The following is a 19,203-nucleotide window of genomic DNA, read 5'->3' on the forward strand; positions in this document are numbered from 1 at the left end:
TTTTTACTTTTTTCTTTAGGTGCCGAAACCTTACGTTTCCTGACAGGCTCCCCGAGGTCAGCATTGTATTCATATTTGTTAATGAAGCGCTCTCAGTGATTCTGCGCTCCATCCGTTCTGCTATTGACCGGACTCCTGCTCACCTGCTCAAAGAGATTATTTTAGTGGATGATAACAGTAATAATGGTAAGAGTTGTTGACTGGACTTTTTTCATACAGACTGGATCATACGTAAGAATTCTTGAATTGTGGCTCTGAGTCATGCCATTAGCATTTCAAATAGCGTCAGCATATTTTCTCTCTTCCTCGTCCCACAGCCTGCTGGGCTTTGTCTTTAAATACACACAAGTGGGGCGTGTAAAAAGAGTGTGTACAAAAATAGAATGTTGTTTCTATACATTTGAGGTCCTGGTAAGTAAAATATTAAGTGTAACTAGAGATCAGAGACCTAAGAAAGATATTTTACACTTTGTAGCACTCTAGTGTGCTTTGAAGATAATCTGCTTTCTGTGCTCTTTCTGTTTCAGTTGTGTGCTTCTCTGTGCTTACTCACCTTTTCTCTTTTGTATAAAGCATCTTCCTGTGTTTCTTAAATATCTCCTTTAAATTGCCATTTCCTTCTCTCTCTTTCTCCTACTCTTTCCTTTCCTTTTGGCTGTTTTTAGGCTCTCATTGTCAATGTTTACCTTGCTGCTTTTCTACTGTATGTCTTCAAACAGATTTTACTCTCCCTGGTCTGAAGGACTGGACTTTTCATTTCTGATTGCTTAGTGCTTGCCTAGGTGGCTGTCAGGCCATGCTGGGCGTTATTTATGAGTCTTGTTCTCTGGCAAGGTTACTAATGAAATGTTAATCATCTGTACACAGGATGCTGAAATTATAGAAAGATTTGTCTCTGCTGGGGGGGAGGGTTAATTTTGAACTCCTAAAATACAAGGAGAATCTGAATTTATACTGCCCAAGGAGAATGCTGAGCAAAGGGCTTCTCCTGTCCTTACCATCATTATAGCTGTTACGTGATCCCTGTGGCTAGATCCTGGGACTTGCTGCTAGTCACAGTTTTATGTCAGATTTGTATAGAACAAGAATTTAGTAGGAAGCAAATAAATAAGTTCTCCTCTTCAGGCTTTATGTTTCACCACCTCCTCTTCTGCTGGCTATCAATGAAGGAAAAAGTAAAATCCTTACTCCTTAAAGTACGCACAACCCAACAACTTGATTTAAGTTTATGTCAATCTAATTCCAGTCCCAGTGAATAATGGTACATTTAGAATCAACTAAGGCTGACGAAGCTTTTCTTGAAACACCTACTCATGGAACAGTGTGGGTAAATTGGCATGCAGGATTTATGAGTTGTTATTCTTAGTTCGTGGCACAATTTGTGATGTAGCAGTGCAGTGAAGTAAAAGAAAATCATGTGCAACAGCAAACTATGAGGGAAGTTAAAATCACGCATAGGCATGCACACACGCATACACACATGATTCAGAAACACATATACGTGGTTCTCAAAAATCTTGTGAACTGGGGTAGATTTTGTTTCAAAATGTAGTTCAGATGCCATTTGACACATGATTTTACTGATGCACTCTTACTGGCTTTAATTTCCCCCCTTCCCCTTGCTCATGCAATACACGAGTTTGATAGAAAAACTTTTGAAGTACAACTTCAATTAGTAGACTTGGACTCTTGGATGTGTTTGTAAAAATTCATCCCTGCATCTTTCAAACAGGTCCTGTTAATATGCCAAGAGCTGAATGAATTTGGTTGGGTATTGGCGCTGCAGTGCCTGAGGCCTCTGTCCACAGAGGAACTGGCCACAAGAAAGTCATAGAAGAAGAAAAATAATCTGGCTGAAAAAGGAGTTTTCAAGGGTTTCTAGAGCTTGAATCTGATTTTATAGAAGTTACTGGCAGTTACTCCAGTTAGTAAATTACAGAGCAATGTCAGAAATGTCAGTGTTTCTGAGAGCCTGTCATTATAGCTGCCTAATGCACACACTTCTTGCAGTCCAATCTATGGGCTTGTCAAAATTATTCTTTTCCTTGTTTCTTATCTGAAATGGATAAGAAATCACAGGAACCACCTAATCTTTTAGGAAGACCCATTCAACCACATCTCATATTAGCACCAGTGTTAGTACTGTGCAGTACCATATTTTTATGACTGTACCTTTTATTCAGACTTATCTTTCTTACCTTCCCATGCCCCAAATCCTCGGGTTCCTGACCTTGAACAGGAAGACAGAAATGGACAGGAAGGTAACCTTTGCTTTGGCTGCCTTAGCTTGACGTTATGTGTCATTCTATACAAAATCACATTGTACAGAACAATACTTAGTCTCCTAGAAAACGTCAGGTCCATCCAGGATTTTCTGCTGCTCCTCTAACCCCTTTTGTGGTGTCTCTTCCCTGCAGTAGCAAATTAGATTCCTACAGTCCTCTTTATCCCATAATATATGCTGAGGATCTGGTAATAGGCATCCTTTTGGAGAGGATGGATGGTAGGTAGGAAAGGGAGCAATTCTAAAAATGATTTATAGGCTTTTCTATTATTAGTTTAAATCTTAAAATATTCATTTCAGAATGTACTTTTGCTTTTACAATATTCTATTTTCAATTTTTTTTCTCCCTTCTAGCATCACTGAAACTAATCCTTTATATTTAGTGTCATTCTTCCTTTTTTGTTGTTGTTAGTGGCTCTTTAGCTTGTGAATGCTGCTGCCTGTAAGATAACTGAGTTAGTCTGGGTTTCCCTATATTGTTACCTGAGGGGGTAAAAGCTTCATTTGTGCTTGCATCTGGCTCCAGACTCTTCCTCTCGTAGAGGCCTGACAGAAGCCTAATCATAAGCAATACGTTTGCTTTCAAACTTTTGGTGGAGGTGACAATCTCCATAACTTGCTATAAGATTTTTTTCAGTGATGCCACAGCCATGGATCTTACAGGTGGGAGATGTTACAGTACAGGAAGTGACTAGATAAACTTCAGTCAGGGGAAGAGTGCAGATGAACATGTTTTTTATTGAGTCTCGTGTGCTATTTGATTGGATTCACCTCGCATATTTAATTAAAATCAAAGTAAATACAATGACTGGTACTACCAGAGGGTACCTGTATTGCCTACTTCCAAGGGTAAAGTGGTATTGGGGTTTAAACTGGTGTAAATTCTTGCTGTGGGACAAATTCCTTATCTATTTATGAACACCCAAATTTTTTCCAATTTCAGTTAATCTAGCCTTCTGTGACTTTCAGAGAAGAGCAATGGCAGAACTGGTTGCTTCTTAAAATTCCATCAGACTGTTTTCAGAAACAGTATATTCAAGTGTGTGGCCAAAGTCCGTACCTTTGTCTTGATGTATTTAAGTTACAATATTTTATTTCATGCGCTTCAGGGCATGTCAAGCAAATTATCTATGACTTTTTCTAAACCTTAGTGCAGTTATTTAAGTTCCTAATTATGATTCAGGAGACCTCAATTAATCTCTTTGTGAAGCTTCCCCTTTTTTAAAATAAATGTTTCAAGTTAGCAAATTGTGAAAATGCCAGCCTGTGCCATTTAAAAGCAGAAAATAGGTTTAACAGATCCCCAAATTTTGATCCTTTATTTTAATAAAGCAGTTCACATGTCTTATTGTATGCATTTCACTATACCATCTTTTCCTATGGGATTCTGATAAGCATAACATTAAAATGTTTTATATATGCTGTCAGGCACATTGCTATTAATATTTATTTTAATTGAAGGTTAAAAAATTAAAAGTGAATCAGTGACTGCTCATTTGCTTTAAAACAAGACCAAGAAATTCATTTAAAAAAAACCCAAACAACCATATATCAGCGTTTTTCATTCTGGTCTGAGTTGTACTGATGTAAACTAGAGTAACTTCACTGATTTAGGCTGTCTTACTGTAGTTTGTGCTGTATTTCAGATCAGAATCTTTCCCGTTCTCCTCAGGAATGCTGTTTGCCTTTCAGAGGTAATGTGCTCCTTAGTTTATAACTTGGCAATAGAAATATTTATTCATTTTGATTTAGAAGTGGCACAGATTTCCAGCTGGTTCAGTGGAATTGAGGAGAGGGTTTTGCAAAGATGAGGCATTAAAACACCTTTAAGTGACCCTCTCCAAGACTGCTGAGGGTTAACTAGTCCTCCGAAATATATTTAGAAAAAGCATTTCCTGAGCTGGAAACTACAGGAGCAGTGTTTTGCTCACACTGTTGCTTGTTCCATCCTGCCCTATGGGAAGAGGGTGGTGACCTTCTTTGCCAGTGGAATACTGTCTTGGCTTTTGCATCTTTTTGCTGGCATTGAGCTCTTCTGCATTGTCAAGAACCTCTTGATGATATTTTCAGCTGATTAGAAATCTATCTTAAAAAGTCACTGTGAGCTATGGTGTGCTCAGCTTTGTGGCGTGGCAGTGTGCATTAGTGTGTCCAGGGTATTTATTACAAAATTTAATATTATAGCAATAATTATCTTTACGGCAATTTTTCATGTTAAAATTCATAATGAATGTTGCAGTAGGCTCAGATTTCATAAGGTTTCTTGCTTTTTCTTTGAATCATTACTTATGAATGAAATGTTCTAACATGTTCAGTTTAATAATTCTCATTCTTTGCCCAGAGATTTCCAGTAACACTGCTATTAAATTGCAGTAAGAATGCTGGATATCATAGGATGCTAATTTTATGACTTGCAGTGTTGGAGAGAATACAGAGTGGTAGAAAGTGGGTCGCATGCAACTGTGTTACCTTTGAGGGATTTGCGACATTGTCCTCAAAATACTGAATAAAAAAAGCTTTTCAAAAAGCACCCAGAACCAGCGTTTTCATTAGAAACCTGTGTTTCTTTGTTAGTTATCTTTTAAGAGATATTTGAGAATAGGAGATTGTCTAAATTATTTTCTTTACATAAGTAGTGATCAATAAATGACAAAAGTACCATCCAAATGCATGCTAAATTTCCTGTTATAGCATAACTTGAAGACAGCTTACCTGCAGACCGGACAAAATTGAGTGTTGATTTTACAAACCCGTTAATAACAGTCTTCTGGGGAAGTATTTAGGGATTGCTGTCCTTCTATTTGGCTTCTTGTTCAAGCAAGGGGAAAGTTTTTTCTCCTACCTCTCAACCCCAGCAAAATGTGAGGGCAAATAAAAACATCTTAAAAACAAGGAAAAATCAAACTTTATTCATCCTTGCATTCAGTTTGGGGTTTGTGCATTGTGAAGGCTTTGCTTTATCTATATAGATTCATTCCTCCCATTCAGTAAAGGCCTTGATTCTGAAATCATTATTATTGCACAGTYAGACTTTACAGAAGCAAACTTTGTGATGGTGGTGGTAGCAAAGATTTACATGAGAGAGGGCTGTGTAATGCTAGTAGGAGTCAGGTGCTAAAAAACATGTGTTTTATGTATAGACAAGGAAATCTGTCTTCTTTGTAGACCTGAAAACAGATTTTGGCATTGTTACAAAGTATGCRTTTTACTTGGATAGTAACATTTTGCACTAAGACTTGAATAAGTGAAGTAAGACAATTCTTTGAGCAACTGTTTACTACTACATATTCTGTGCTGATGCTAGGACTGCAGTGAGGTGTGTCTTGGCTTGTGTGCCAGCTACTATGGATGAATCTGAAAATATGTAAGAAGAAAATAACCAGAAGCAAAATGTAGTCCCGTGACCAGATGTTTCAGAAGGCAGGGTAAGTTAGGAGATTGCAGCAGACTGAGGAATGTTGGTCTTGTTCTGAGGTGGGAGGGGGTGGAATATGTTCGCACTTTTGTTCATATCCGAACGATGATTGGCCATACAGCTCTAACTTCTTGTGGAAAAAATTAAGAACCACTAATCTAAACAGACTGTGAGATAAATATAAGCATGGCAGATCCTAAAGACAAAGTCCTGGAGTGGCTCTAAACTGTTCTCTCCTCTTACTTGTCAGTCATTGCCATTATTGTATTCAGTTCCATCTTCAAAGGGAAGAGGATTTAAAGTAGGCATAGAAAAAGATGTAGTAGCTGATAAGCGCGTGAAAACCTGCTTCTGTGTTTGACGATAACAATGAAATTACATGCAAGGAAGTATAGCATATCCAGAGGAAGTGAGCAATAAAGCAGAAAAGAGAGGAGTGCCACAGAGGAAGAATGCTGTCCCAACCATTCCTGCCCATCTTCTGCTTTGATTCATCAGTCTTCACCCCTTTTTCTCCTCCCATGTTCACATCGTTTCCTTCATTCTTTTTTCATCTAATGGTGATCCGTACCCTTGCTCTTTGTTCCCTCAGTCTGCTTTCCTTTTCTTCATTCCACCGTGGCAGTCCACTCTTTTTCAGATGTTCCTTTCCTCATGCCCATTCCATACACCTGATCCTTCTTTATATTAGCTTGTGTCCTTCAGTTAGGTTCTCCATTTTCCATACTCTCAAACTTCTGTGCACCTACTCCTCTTACCTTCTCCTCACCTCAATATCTACCCCTCTTTTTAACAGTCTACTCCATTTTTCCCATCTCATCATTCAACTCACCCTGGCCTTTAGACCCATTAATTAAACTTCTGCCTGACTCTTCCATCCATGCCTTCTTCCTTCTCCCAACAGTATTCTCTCCTTCCTTTGTGGCATATTTTTCTCATTCTTCTGTCTTTCCCCTTTTTCTCTCTTAACTCCTCCTGTTCAGACATGTTTTTTCTATTTTCTTTTGTTGGTCTAACATAAGGTAAGAAACACAAGTTATCTTTTAAATGAACTTTCTTGAAGTTTACCTTTTCTTCCTAACCCAAACATACTTTTCTTAAAAAGAGGAATAAATAAAAAGACAACTTTCATAAAATTAGTGCTGAGTTCCTAACTTATATTCCTGATGAAACTTCCTGCTAGAGCTGATAATTTCAAACACTTTAACTTCCCTGTGGTAGAATCTGGAAATTGTTGATATACTGCAGGGCCCAAGACATGATAAGAGGTTTAACTGAAGAAGTATTTAAGGATATTTAAATAATCACCAAAGGATAAGAAGCTGTTTACAAAAATACGTGAATGAATTAGAATTATGTGTTCACCCCATATGGCTTCACAAAGGCACATGTATAGGCAATGTTAGGTGTTTTAAAGACATTGTGAAATTATTGTAAGTCTGATGTTCAAGTGCAGAGCTTTTTATAAGAAGATACTTGAATTGATTTGTGGACAAAAAATTCAGTTAATGGTGACTTTTCTTTTGGCATACTAATAGTTTATGTAATCAGCTTTTTCTGTACATTTGCTTGGGATTTAATTTTTGAAAGTGTTCTCCAAGCATGCTGGATGAAGAAACTTTAAATTACAGGTTTCATGCGAACAGTTCACAAGCACTTGATTTCATTTGTTCACTGTTAGCTATTTGTGGCATCAGTACTCAAATGGTGCTTTCTTCTTGCAATAGAAGAGTAACATATTTTGAATAACATAGTTCAAGTAACAATTTGGGAAGCTTTTGGGTTATACAAACATTCTCATGAATAGTTCTTGGTATTTGAATATTCATAAATTGTGAAATGTGGAAAAAAAAGATAAACTGTGCTGTAAATATAGTCATGAGTATTATATATATATATATAAATTCAGCTCTATTTAAAACTTTGTGGGAACAGTAATGAAACTAAGATATAAAAGCTAAAATTTCCATTTCTGATTATTAACATGGGAAAAATGAAGACTTATAAGTTCATCTGGGAGAGTGTGAAAATTTCTCCCTTTTTTTCCTCACCCAGTTTCCCTGGCAAAGATGCTGTCTTTTTTTTTTTTTTTTTTTCCTGTGCCTTTATTGCCAGAGTCCTTATGAACACCACTTACTGGAAGTCTTTTTCTAGAGTCTGGGTAGAGAGAAATATAGATGCAAGTTCATATGAAGATATAGGTCATATATTAAAAACTCTCCCTTGATTATCTCTGTGATCTTCACAAATGTCTAGAAATCTTTCAGTATTTCGAGCAAGTTCTGCAACCAGCTTCATAACTACGGGGCAAATTTTGCTCTCCTGACAGTCTGATAGGCCAAGACTTCTGGTTGGAGGACTTGTGTGGAGCTGTATTCCCATAAGCCTCCTGCTGTGCCTCTATGGCATTCTGTAAAAGTTGCAAATAGCATTAATGTTTTATGAAGCTCAAAAAAATACCATATACCTAATTGAATTATGATAAAGTCTTACAAGGCCTGAAGATATTTATGTGGCTAAACACACGGTCCCTCAGTTTTACATGCTATGGAATGATTATAACCCATGACCTATTGCCCTCATCTCAGTCCTGGTTTGTGTGCACAAAGTAGAAAGAAAAAATGATCTTCTAGAAAGGAAAACAAGTTGACAACTCTTTTGTTTGCCAAAAGATTTCATAGATAAACAATGATTTTTAATAATTATATTTTTTATTTTTTTATTGCCATCAGGGAGTCCAATGTGTTAGTGTTTGGGACTAGAAGTTTTCCTGGCTTGCACTATTCTTAATTATTGCATGAGCAAGTAGTTTAAAACATTTTCTTGTAACATACTTCTCATTTGAAATGCTTATGATTACTTTTCAGTGATATTTGTGCCCTTGAAACTTCTTTGTGCCTTTGACAATCAGATTTAAACATGCAAATGAAACTGTGTAGCATTGGCTTCTGGTTTTGTGTTCTCTCCTCAGGTAACTCAGTTTGCAAAGAAATGGATCTTCTATTTTCCCTTTTCTCGCGCACACTAATAAATAAAGCTTAAGGAATGCTGTGGCAAAAATAATATGACTGTGTATATGATTTGTATCATGCATACAGAATCTTATGTATTTAGAGTAATCCTGATGTATGACAAAACGCATTCCATAACTAGCATTATTTTCTATGGTGCTGCACAACATTGCATATAAGAACAAGAACTGATTGAGAATATGAAGGCAAGACAACTTCTGGAATGCCTTTTGTCCAAGATGGATTCTTGCTGAGACCACGCAATTGTTGTCTCGGTGAACGCTGTCTCCCAGATGCAGGAAGCTGGAGAACTGCTAGATACTGAAGGTTCCCATTGAGCTCGGAACAAATCTTACTGCAGCTGAACTTGGAGCATTTGTCCGACTTTAGAAAAGGGATTTGAGGAAAGCTTTTTCACTAAAAGTTGAGCAGAGAGGTTAGGAATTCATGGTTGTCTTTAGATATACAGAACCTAAGACATCTCTAGCAAACTAGAGGGATTGAGAGATGCAAGAAGGAAGAATGCAGTATGCAGAAGCAAGGAAACATGCTTTTGTTTGAAGAGATTCACACAGGTTATCTTGCTTTTTTGTCTAGATTCACATTACTAGTGCTATCTAAAATAAGCAGTGGTTGAGTTTTAAAATTTTCATCTAGTTTGTCTCTTTGCTTCAGCAATTGTCTTCCAGAAGAGAAGAATAGCAGAAAATAATGAAGTTACAGGAAACCTCAACTGCTTGGAAAAGGAGCATCCAAGCCCTGTGAATATGTGGACAAAGATGACATTACACTAGAATGATCACTTAGATCATAGAAAGAGAGGCATGTCAGATGAAATAAGGGAATTCTACATTTTGAATTTTATACTATGAGCCTGAAGAGATCAGTTGTTATACAGTGGCATAGCAGTACTGTACAGGTTGCCTGATACTCAGTTGACTCTGAAATGCAGCAGTGATTTATACAGCTCCATCTGCACTTTCACAGATCCCTCTTCTCTTGACTTCTCATTTGAAATCTGAATAAGTGACTCTCCTAGTGTATGCACCAGTAGGAGCTCCAGAAAGAGTTCCATGGAAGGAAATATTAGTAATTCATATCTTTGAAAATACATTATGAAGACTGTGAAGTGCTTTGTGTTCTTCTCGCAGAAAATCCTACAACGAACTGGAATACTCTACAAAGCTTCCGGAATCATGCAGGCCTGGTCAGTTCAGCAAATCCAGTTTAAGGCAGTCAAAATTACCATTTTATTGCACACTAAAATTGGATTTTCTGTTGGCTATGTAGATGTACACTCACAGTCCCTGGGGTGAGAATAGTATAATAATTGCAGTGTTCAAGCTTCCATCACAAACAGCTCTTTCTAAGTTGTGGTGTGTTGGCTTTTTCAAAATGATGCTGAGATTTAACTGCTTCTGTCAACACTCCATCTTTATTAAACCCTGTCTAAAGCTTTGGGGTTTTGTTTTTAGTTTAAGGGCTGATCTTAAAAGGTGTTGATTGCCTCCTAGGACTTCCTTGTTCATTAATAGGTCACATTCTACGGTGTGAAGTAGCTTCTTTCTAGTGACATAGAAAAATATTATCCATAAAGTTGTATAACTAGTCCAGAAAGTGTTACCACAAAATGAGAAGGATCCCTCAGTGATGTTAGGTCAGTAGAGAAGCTCACATAACCCACCTCCTTGAATTAAACATGGCTTGCCATTAAAAGAAAGAGGTATATCCCAAAGCAGATGTAACTAGAACCTCTCTGATCCTGTCAGCTCTCATCAGAAGTTTCAGCTCCTTTCTAAGGGACTGGCCTAAGGAGATTACCAGGAAGATGAGTGCAAAACTAAGCCTAAGTCACTTTTAGAGATGCATAATTCTGACTGTGTGCTCAGTGCAGGTTAGCCATGCCCAATATTTGTTCTTTTCAGCACCCTTTTAGTAAAGCTCAAAATTAAGAAAACTGGTCTTTTAAAATATATAAAAAGAAAAACCTCAGGGGAGATGAGTTAATAAAATGGTTTGTTAAACTAACCTTCATTTTATGGGCCTAAAATAGGAACATTGAAAGCTATGACTTAGTTACAGTAAAATGGAAAAATAGTCTAATGGGTGAATGGCTTTCCTTATAATGGAAAGTGCCCTAGAAAAATATGCACATCGCATCAGAATGTATCAAACTGAGCCTAATCAACTGTGGACTGCTGCAAAATAGCTCAGTCAGCTTAGGGTTTTGGTCAGGAAGAAAGAATGTAGGGGAATTATTTAGTAGAACTGCAAAAGGTGGTGCATGTTCAGTAGGTCATTTGACTACAGAAAGTTCAGTGTTTAAGAAGTTTTGATCTAGTTAAGAATTGGGTTGCTTAAAGGAACATTGAAAAAAATGTCAGTTTCTTCCAATGTGCGTAAATTGAGTTATAGCACTAGGATGTGAATTTCACCACATTTAGTAACATTAAATGTTAGAAACCTTGTCTTCTCTGCTGTAAATCAGGAGTAATGCTGTAGGAGTTAAGTTACTTGAAAGTGAGAGAAGCATCTAGATCTCTTCAATTGTACAAAAAACCAGAAGCTTAGTATTTTATTTCAGAGTCCGCTGGCTTCTATCATCATCTTTGAACGAATGCGGATCAAACGGAAGAATGGTCAGAATCATAATTAAAAAAAAAAAGCTTATAAATTGTGGATTGGTAGTTACTGAAAAATTAAGCAATGTTTAAAAAAAAAAAAAAAAAAGTCCTCTCTTCAGATGAAGCAATCCTTTTTGGAATCTGTTGCATAATTGACTAAAATATCTAGACATAACGTTGTTATGTATTTTTAATAGCCTTGTCAGAGAAGTCCAGTGTGTGCAGGTGGACCTATGTTATCTGCAAAATGTGGAGGTTCACATAATACTTGTATGACACTGACAGAGCCTCTGTGAGAACAACTACTGTATCTTTCAAAGGTGTGTGTAAGCCTGCTGCTCCAAAGGGAAAGGATAGTGCAGCCACTGGGGCACTAGCCTACAGAGGTACGGCTGCTTTGCTAATAGTCATGCCCATTCTCAGACTGTTGGTAGGGAGGGGAGGTTGCAGCATTTAAGTGAGAACAGTGATGCATTTGGTTCTGGTTTAGCTGTCCTAAGTGAGAGGTAGAGCCCACCTCCTTTGAGGCTTGTAGCTTCTGGCTCTTCTCTGTGACTTTTGAAAAAGAGTAAATACATTAGAAAATAAAGGCAATAAACTTATCTGGTGCTTTGAAAATTATTTGTACATATTTCAGTACCATCGTGTTCTGTCATTACTTGTTTTTTGTCACTTCAGTATTCTGTTCATCCTACAAAAGCTATCAAAAATGCAAGAACCACCAGTGTCCCCTATGTGGGGAATCAGGGCACCTGTCTTCATCTAAACTTATAGAGCAGGAACTTTATATCAAAGAAACATGCTTCACTCATAGTAGCTGCAATATTAGACTAGGTCCATCTAGCCTAATACTCTGGTTCTAACAGTGGCCACATTGATATCTAGGTAAGGTAAAAGGGCAGGGCAATCATGTAGTGATGCTTCAGCAGAACGCTCTTCCAGCAATGTACAGGGTTGGACTTTCTGAGCTTTAGTTGGTGTCTATTTAATTCCGAGTGAATTTCTCCTTCTTTAAGTCCAGTTGTCTCTTGAACTCGTGCCTGTTGTTGTCACCCTCAACATCCAAAAGTAAAAGAATGCCACAGCTCAGCAGAATGCTCTTGAAGAGCCACCCCCTCCTGTTTGTTTTGAATGACCAATTCCTCTTCATCTGCCTGTTCTATTTGGATTTTGTGATTGATTTCCATTACAGTCAATGCCAACCAAGTTACAAAGAACCATGTGTATTCAGCAATCAGAACATTTGATATATGTGAGGATTTAAAATAATCTGGAAAAAAGTCAGAGCTCATGTTTATATAAAGTTTGTTACAAGTGCCTGAGCAGAAATGTGAAGGAGAATAATTGTCCCTTGTGTTCTCCAGTATGGGCTACCTGTATCATGCACTTTATAGGGTTTGTGACTACAGGAATCAATAATGGTATCTGCCATCTATGATACCTTGGGTCTTCCTTTGTTCCACTCCATTCTTTGGCCAGCCTTCTTGAAAGCCATGTTGGAGAGGAGGGAGGGCAAGAAGGAGACAGAAAAGATGTAATTTCTACTGACCTAAAACAAAAGCAATTTACTTACAATTCCTTCCTTCTGAAGCAAAAGGAAAGTTGGATTAAAATGGTGTTTTAATGTATTTGTGCGTTTCTGGCTAAGTCCYGATTTGCATTTAGTGAGGTAGAACAAGTCTTAAAGGTCACTGATGAAACAATTATGCTGTAAGCTCAGAAAAGAAGATTCTACAGGGGATAAAGAGTGAGTTTGCTACCATGTGCTCTTAGTATGCCAGGAAGCCTCCAGGTAGTTGCTGTTAGAGTGTATTGCCCTCCCTGGAGAAGGTGTTACAGAACTCATAGGGAGAAGTAATGTTCTCTGCCTACATTCCTCAATTTAATGTGGCTATCGAGCATAACTTAATCTTTTATCTTATAAGAGGGAAATAAAGGCAAAAATGGGTAAATGGGAATAGAATTGTTTATGTCTCTTTAAGTTGAGGATCTCTTCAATGTTTTTACAAAGATTTGACAAAGTAATTATGTAAGTGCTTAAGGTGGTGATGATGACATTTTACAAGGGAAAAAAGCATTCCAGGTTAAGTCAAGCAGGGTTGGATCAACCCTGGATAAACTGTCGTGGTATGTTCAAGGACATGGTTCCTTTTAATGAAAAACATGAGATTTTCCCATTGATAAATCTGTTCTGAATGGGGAAAAAAATACAAAAATGATACGAACATGGACATTAGAGTTTCCTACAACATGGAAAAGGCAAAGAACAGGTTGGGCACCTCTCAACTCTCTCTCACTTGGTCTAAGTAAAGCTTGGTTACTGTGCTGGTGGGTTTTATTAGAAAAAAAAAATTYCTCAGAGACATTTTAGAAGTTACAAAACAGATGATCAAAAGAAAAAAGTTTTGGGGAGGTGCAAGAAGAATACATTTAAAGGATACTATAAAAGGTCACTATTAAATAATTTCCAAGTTTTTCTTAATCAAGTCTCGAATGCCTCTGCTGGCCTCAGAATTTGCCAAGTGCAAGCAGAAGTGTGACAGGCTGTCAAAGGCTGAGCTTTTAATTATATTTCCTCTCTTCCTGTGTCTCTACAACATACAAACACTCAAATCAGACATAAATCTTCGCAGTTTTAACCGGAGATTTTACAGATGACAAACTGTCAGCTGAAGCGTGGCAAGATTGAGCTTGTTGCACATCGTAGTGAATCTATACAGGTCAGAATCAAAACCACACAAACCATTTGCATAGCTTATGCCTAAAACCACATCTAAATTTTAATTTGAGTTTAGGTTCTGGAAGGCTCTTGACTAGTGCAAAAAAGCTGTACAAGTCTAAGGAGAGAGTATGCCTTAGGACCTTGTTTAACCGGAGAGATGCAGCAATGGCTTCCTGGGACTGGATTATGAAACTTATCAAAGTAACATGCCAAGCTCTGGTGATGCTGAAGTATTCATTAACTTCTCACAGGAAAAGTGGAGAGTGGTGAAAAGGAGGAAAAAAGTAACCTTACCACACATGAAAGAGAGAGTTTAGAGGCTCGGTAAAACTAGTTTTACTATGTTGCTTGAGTATTAAGGAGATTTTAAAATTTGTTTGGGGTTAGTATTAAGGGGTATTGAATCACGACATAGTGCTCTAACAAGACCTGAGAAACGTAAGGGAGAATGAATGCAGAATAGTGGAGTAGTCTAGGTGATGATCACGCTCTCATTAAAGATACCTTGGAAGATTAAGTAGCCTCCAGAGAAAGATGAAAGAGACTCTGATCTCTAATGTGCTGGTTGTGCCACTTCTCGGTAGCTCTTCAGCTCTCATAAGAGCCAGCATACAGTTTTATCAAAAACTATCTCTTGTCGAGAGAGAAGAGAGCTTGGGAAACTCTCTTATTATAGCCAGTTGTGGACTGTGTGGTACAGCAGCCTATCAGTGAAATAACTACTACATTTTACTGGCTCTCTACTTGTGTGATAGTCTGCATACTCATGTTAACTGATTCTCACTGTAAGTAACTGGTTCTCACTGACAAATGAAAAGGGGAAAAAAATCCTCATTTTTTTGATTTTTCTATTTCAAGAGTTAACTGGCAGATCTGACTTCTGTCATTTGCACTGTTTTTAATTTACAGTATATGAAGACTGTCATGTTTTTAGTGCAGTACTTTCAATTCCACTACCATAGCATGAGAATCATTTCTTACTTCCTCATACTTATGATTTTAAGCTATATTTATTATTTCACGTTTGCATTAAATATAGAAAATTCTGACTATGTTTACAGAAATTCTGCTCATAACATAGTGTTTACACAGTCATAAAAAGTATGATTAAATTTACAAGATACATTCAGTGGGAAATATTTTTAGTATGTTAACAGAAAAACTTATATTTTACATTGGAGATGTATGCCTGAATACTGAAAAGGTTAAATATTTGGAAAGTTTGAACATAATCACTGAAGTAATTTTTAATAAAACCAATTGAAAACTTACCATGACTATAACTTTGAAAAGAAGTATTGACTAAGTGAATTTGTTTCCAGAAATAATTGCATTTTGGTCAGAAAATGATTTGGGGGGAATTGTTTGTTTCTTTTTCTCTTTTTCCTGCCTTTTTTTTTTTTTTTTCTTAAACTATAATGTTTTCCGTTTCTGTCATCTTCAGAATCGAAATGCCGATTTGGTGCTTTGATTCTGGAACTTTTTGTTGTTCAGTAGGTGATCAGCAAAACATGAAAGATAGTAAAAATTTTTAAAAGTGTGAGGAAAACAGGAGACAAAATGCCATGTCCATTTTTGTTTCAGCTTTAGAAAACTGAATAAAAATGCTTTCTGTGTAATAGAAAAAAAAAACAAAGAAACCCAAAACAGTTCTTTGGAATGCAGGTAGTACTAAAAATGACTGAAATATGAAGCTGTTAGCTCTGCATTTACTTGTGATGTTACAATCAATTAGGACTTAAATTGGGGGGCTGCATTAACAGGAACTGATGAATTAATTGGAAATCATACTTTCTTTTCATGACAAACATCTTCAGTAATCAAGAACAAGGGAAATGAATAAGGGTTGAACATGCAGATAGGATGAGCAGATCTTTCTCTCACTGGAATGTTTGTCGCTTGATGCTCTCTCTGCCATTACAACAAGTCCATGTAAATTAGGTTTCTTGGTCTTATATTCATGATAACAGGTAAACACTGGGAATAAATTTGAAATGACAACTGAGATTTACACTTAGCCACCAACTACATAGTACAGCCTAAGCTGAGCAGCAATCGATTCAGTCACGTAGATGAAGGAAACAAGTGCATCAGCCACCGGACAAAAATACAAACTGGTTTCTTTTCTAATGAATTGAAGTAACTGTGACTTCCATATACATTCCAGTTGAGAGTGTCATTATGCCCAGAAATAGTGTAACAAACTAAAGTAAAAAAAGTTATTTTTTAAATAAGTTTTTTAAGAAGTGGAAGAAAAAGATTGAAACCTTTAGAAGGTGAGACAAGAATATGAAGCAAGCTTCTTCAGTTGTAGCGCAGCAGGGAACTTCAGGGACTGAGAGCAGGATTGCTTAGAGCAAAAGAGAAATGGAGAACTGATTTATGAAAGAACCACTTATAGGTAGTGTGTGTAAATCAATGAGGAAAGCAGCTTCGATAAATTAACTTTTTGTGTATGCATTCCAGTTGTTTGGTTGAATGTTGCACAAGAAATTTACTTATAAAATGGAAGCAAAAAGAAAATGAGCAGATTATTGAGCTATATTGGCACTAGTGTCTTCACTTTTCTTTAATGCTGTATGAGAACATTATTCTGCATTTCAAATAATCTTCAGTACATGCATGTTTCTACTCACTAAACTTTTGAGAGATTGCAGATGAATGAGCATTGAGCAGATGAACTATTTGACTCGTGCTCTTTTTTCTTGCTGATCTTTCCTTGAGGTTTTTTAGCCTGTGGTGTATCATTCACCCCCTACTGTAAAGCTCATATAGGGTATTTTCTTGAAAAATGTGAAGCTCTCAGCTAGTCTAGCTAACTTTTCCACTTTGGCATTATAGCAGTAGTGGGCATGATTTATTTAATCCAGAACAAAGAGCACTTCCTTTATACCAGATATTGCCTGACTTCGCAAATCTGTATGCTGGAGGCGGATTTTAATTCCAGTAAATTCCAGTCCACACTCAAAAACTTTTTGTCACAGTAGGTAACTTTGGATATCGGAGCCAAGTATTATGCTGGCTTAACTTCACCAATGTACCCATCTCCTCCTGAGCTAAGGAGATCTCTGTTTCTGTTAGCAATATTTAAAGGTTGCTATCAGTGTGAAAATTGCATTTTGTCTTTGCAGTATGTGTCCATTACAGCAGGACTTCCTGTGATTTATATAACTGGCTGTGATATGGCAAAGGTGTTTTCTCTGCTTTTGTATTTTCTTTTTAAAGTCTGATTGCACTTTAAATATTACATAGTTACCTGTGTAACTGGTTATCTGCTCAATAGTTTTTGACTGAAAAGGCCCATGGAAACATCAGTAAGTATAAAATAAATATGTTCCTATTTTTAAGGGATTCTTTGAAAAATGGTGGGGCATCCTATGCCAATTTTGGATGATTTGCTTAAAGATACTGCTGAAATTGAGGSCTAAACTCTGCATGCATTATCCTGTTAATAGCAAAATCCTTGTTGACATACGCTTCATCCCAAGGGCTTAGTATCATCCTAAAAGGAACTTGACTAGAGACTGTTGAGAAGTCCACAATTAATTATATAGAATAAAAACCAAGTTTTGAAGGGAGCTTTGAATGGATTCTTGGCCTGATGCTTTTTCATTTCTGAAAATTCCACTGTAGGTATTTTGCATTAATTGTAAGAGTAAATGCATAGCTATGTAATGTTTCTGTGTTTCTTAAGTAGTAAGAGGCATCACCTACCTATGTTCTGCCTAGTTTTCTATCGGAAAAATTTATTCAGATTTCTCCATAAATAGTCTGTAACACTTACTTTAAATATAATTCTGATTCCAACTGTTCATCTATCCCAGGAAATACAAATTTACAAAGCTTCTGTGGGTGAGTTGCCCAGTGAGTGAAGTAGGTGCACAGGAGTATTCAGGACTCCGTACATGCCATCGCCAGAGCAGGAGGACAAGGAGTGCTAGAGCGTGGATTTGCATCTCACGCACTGTCTGGAATAGGGGAGCCTCTCCAGGGCAGGAAGGAGGGATAACATGTAACTGTTGTGGCCTAGCACAAATTTCTGCCCTTCTCTCTAGGAAACAGCGGCCTCCCCAATGTATGCCGAATCACAGTTCCCCTCAGGAAGGCTTGCTCAGGTCTGTCCCTAGAGTAGGCTTCCAAGCTCTTCAAAGTGTTTCTCTGGCATTTCTGTCAGTGAACTCCTTTGCTATTATTCTGTGCCGTTCATGGCACGGATGCCAAAAGTGTGAATGCGTCTGTTCAAGACCATCTCACTTAAAAATGACTCTCTTTTTGAGAAGTAGCTAACCATTTTAACTGTCCTCTTTTGTTTAGTAGGAAACCCTCATCATAAAATCCAACTAATTACTCATGGCCAATTGTTTCTAATTGTCATAAATTTTAAGCCAGGTTTAGTTGCAGTGATTTATATTAGTTTATGAGACATCATACAGAAAGAATGAGGTACTCCTYGGAAAAGGCGCTATTTAATGTCAGACTGGCAGTTAGACTGTGTGTGAGCAATAATGGACTAGATCCCATTCTCCTTATTGCCATTACCTTAAATAAGAATGTTGACCTTGTATGGTACCATAAGTCATAAATAAGGGCATTAATGTCACTGCTTCCGTAAAGAGTGCCAATTTACCACAGATTTGCTCCATAATATGAATATACTTAAAAAAAAAAAAGGCAATTAAAAAATCCAAGGGACTATAAGTACTGTGAAAAGTGCCTGCAGTCTTTATTAGACAAGCCACAAATTCTTGTCACCCTATCCTTTTTAACATTTAATAACCAAAGGATTTCTATACATGTAAGGAAAATCAGTGCAAATAACTGCGTAGATAGACTTTTTTTGTAAGGCTGATAAGGTAGATAAGTTTCATTGTTAGCTGATTTTAGAAAATCTTAATTTTTAGGCACTACAAAGTGTCATCCCCTGAATCAGTTACGTCTGTGATTTGATTTGACATATTTGATTTTTTTCTTAAGACTTAAAAGAGGATTTACTCTTCTTTTGTTGAAATTGATAACTTTGTATCTAACTCCCTCCATTCTCCTGCAGTTTAGTATTTGAAGTTCTTTGCCCTTTTTTTTTTTTTTGGTTTTGTACAAATGGTTTGGCAGTGAGCAAATTTGGACTGTTTTTCTGTGTTCTGTATAAA

General features: G+C 37.1%; 1 protein-coding gene across 9 annotated transcripts in view; it reads left to right on the top strand.

Annotated features, from left to right (window-relative positions):
• The window catches only part of GALNT18 (polypeptide N-acetylgalactosaminyltransferase 18), a 346,024-nt gene that overhangs the window by 226,348 nt on the left and 100,473 nt on the right, over positions 1-19,203 (top strand). For all 9 annotated transcript variants that reach the window (XM_026082494.1, XM_026082495.1, XM_026082493.1 and 6 more), the window contains one exon: positions 20-186. In XM_026082494.1, coding sequence (XP_025938279.1) covers positions 20-186 — 167 coding nt within the window. The remainder of the gene's footprint in view (positions 1-19; positions 187-19,203) is intronic.

The sequence above is a fragment of the Apteryx rowi genome, unplaced genomic scaffold, assembly GCF_003343035.1.
Source record: "Apteryx rowi isolate R43461 unplaced genomic scaffold, aptRow1 scaffold_58, whole genome shotgun sequence".
Taxonomy (NCBI): domain Eukaryota; kingdom Metazoa; phylum Chordata; class Aves; order Apterygiformes; family Apterygidae; genus Apteryx; species Apteryx rowi.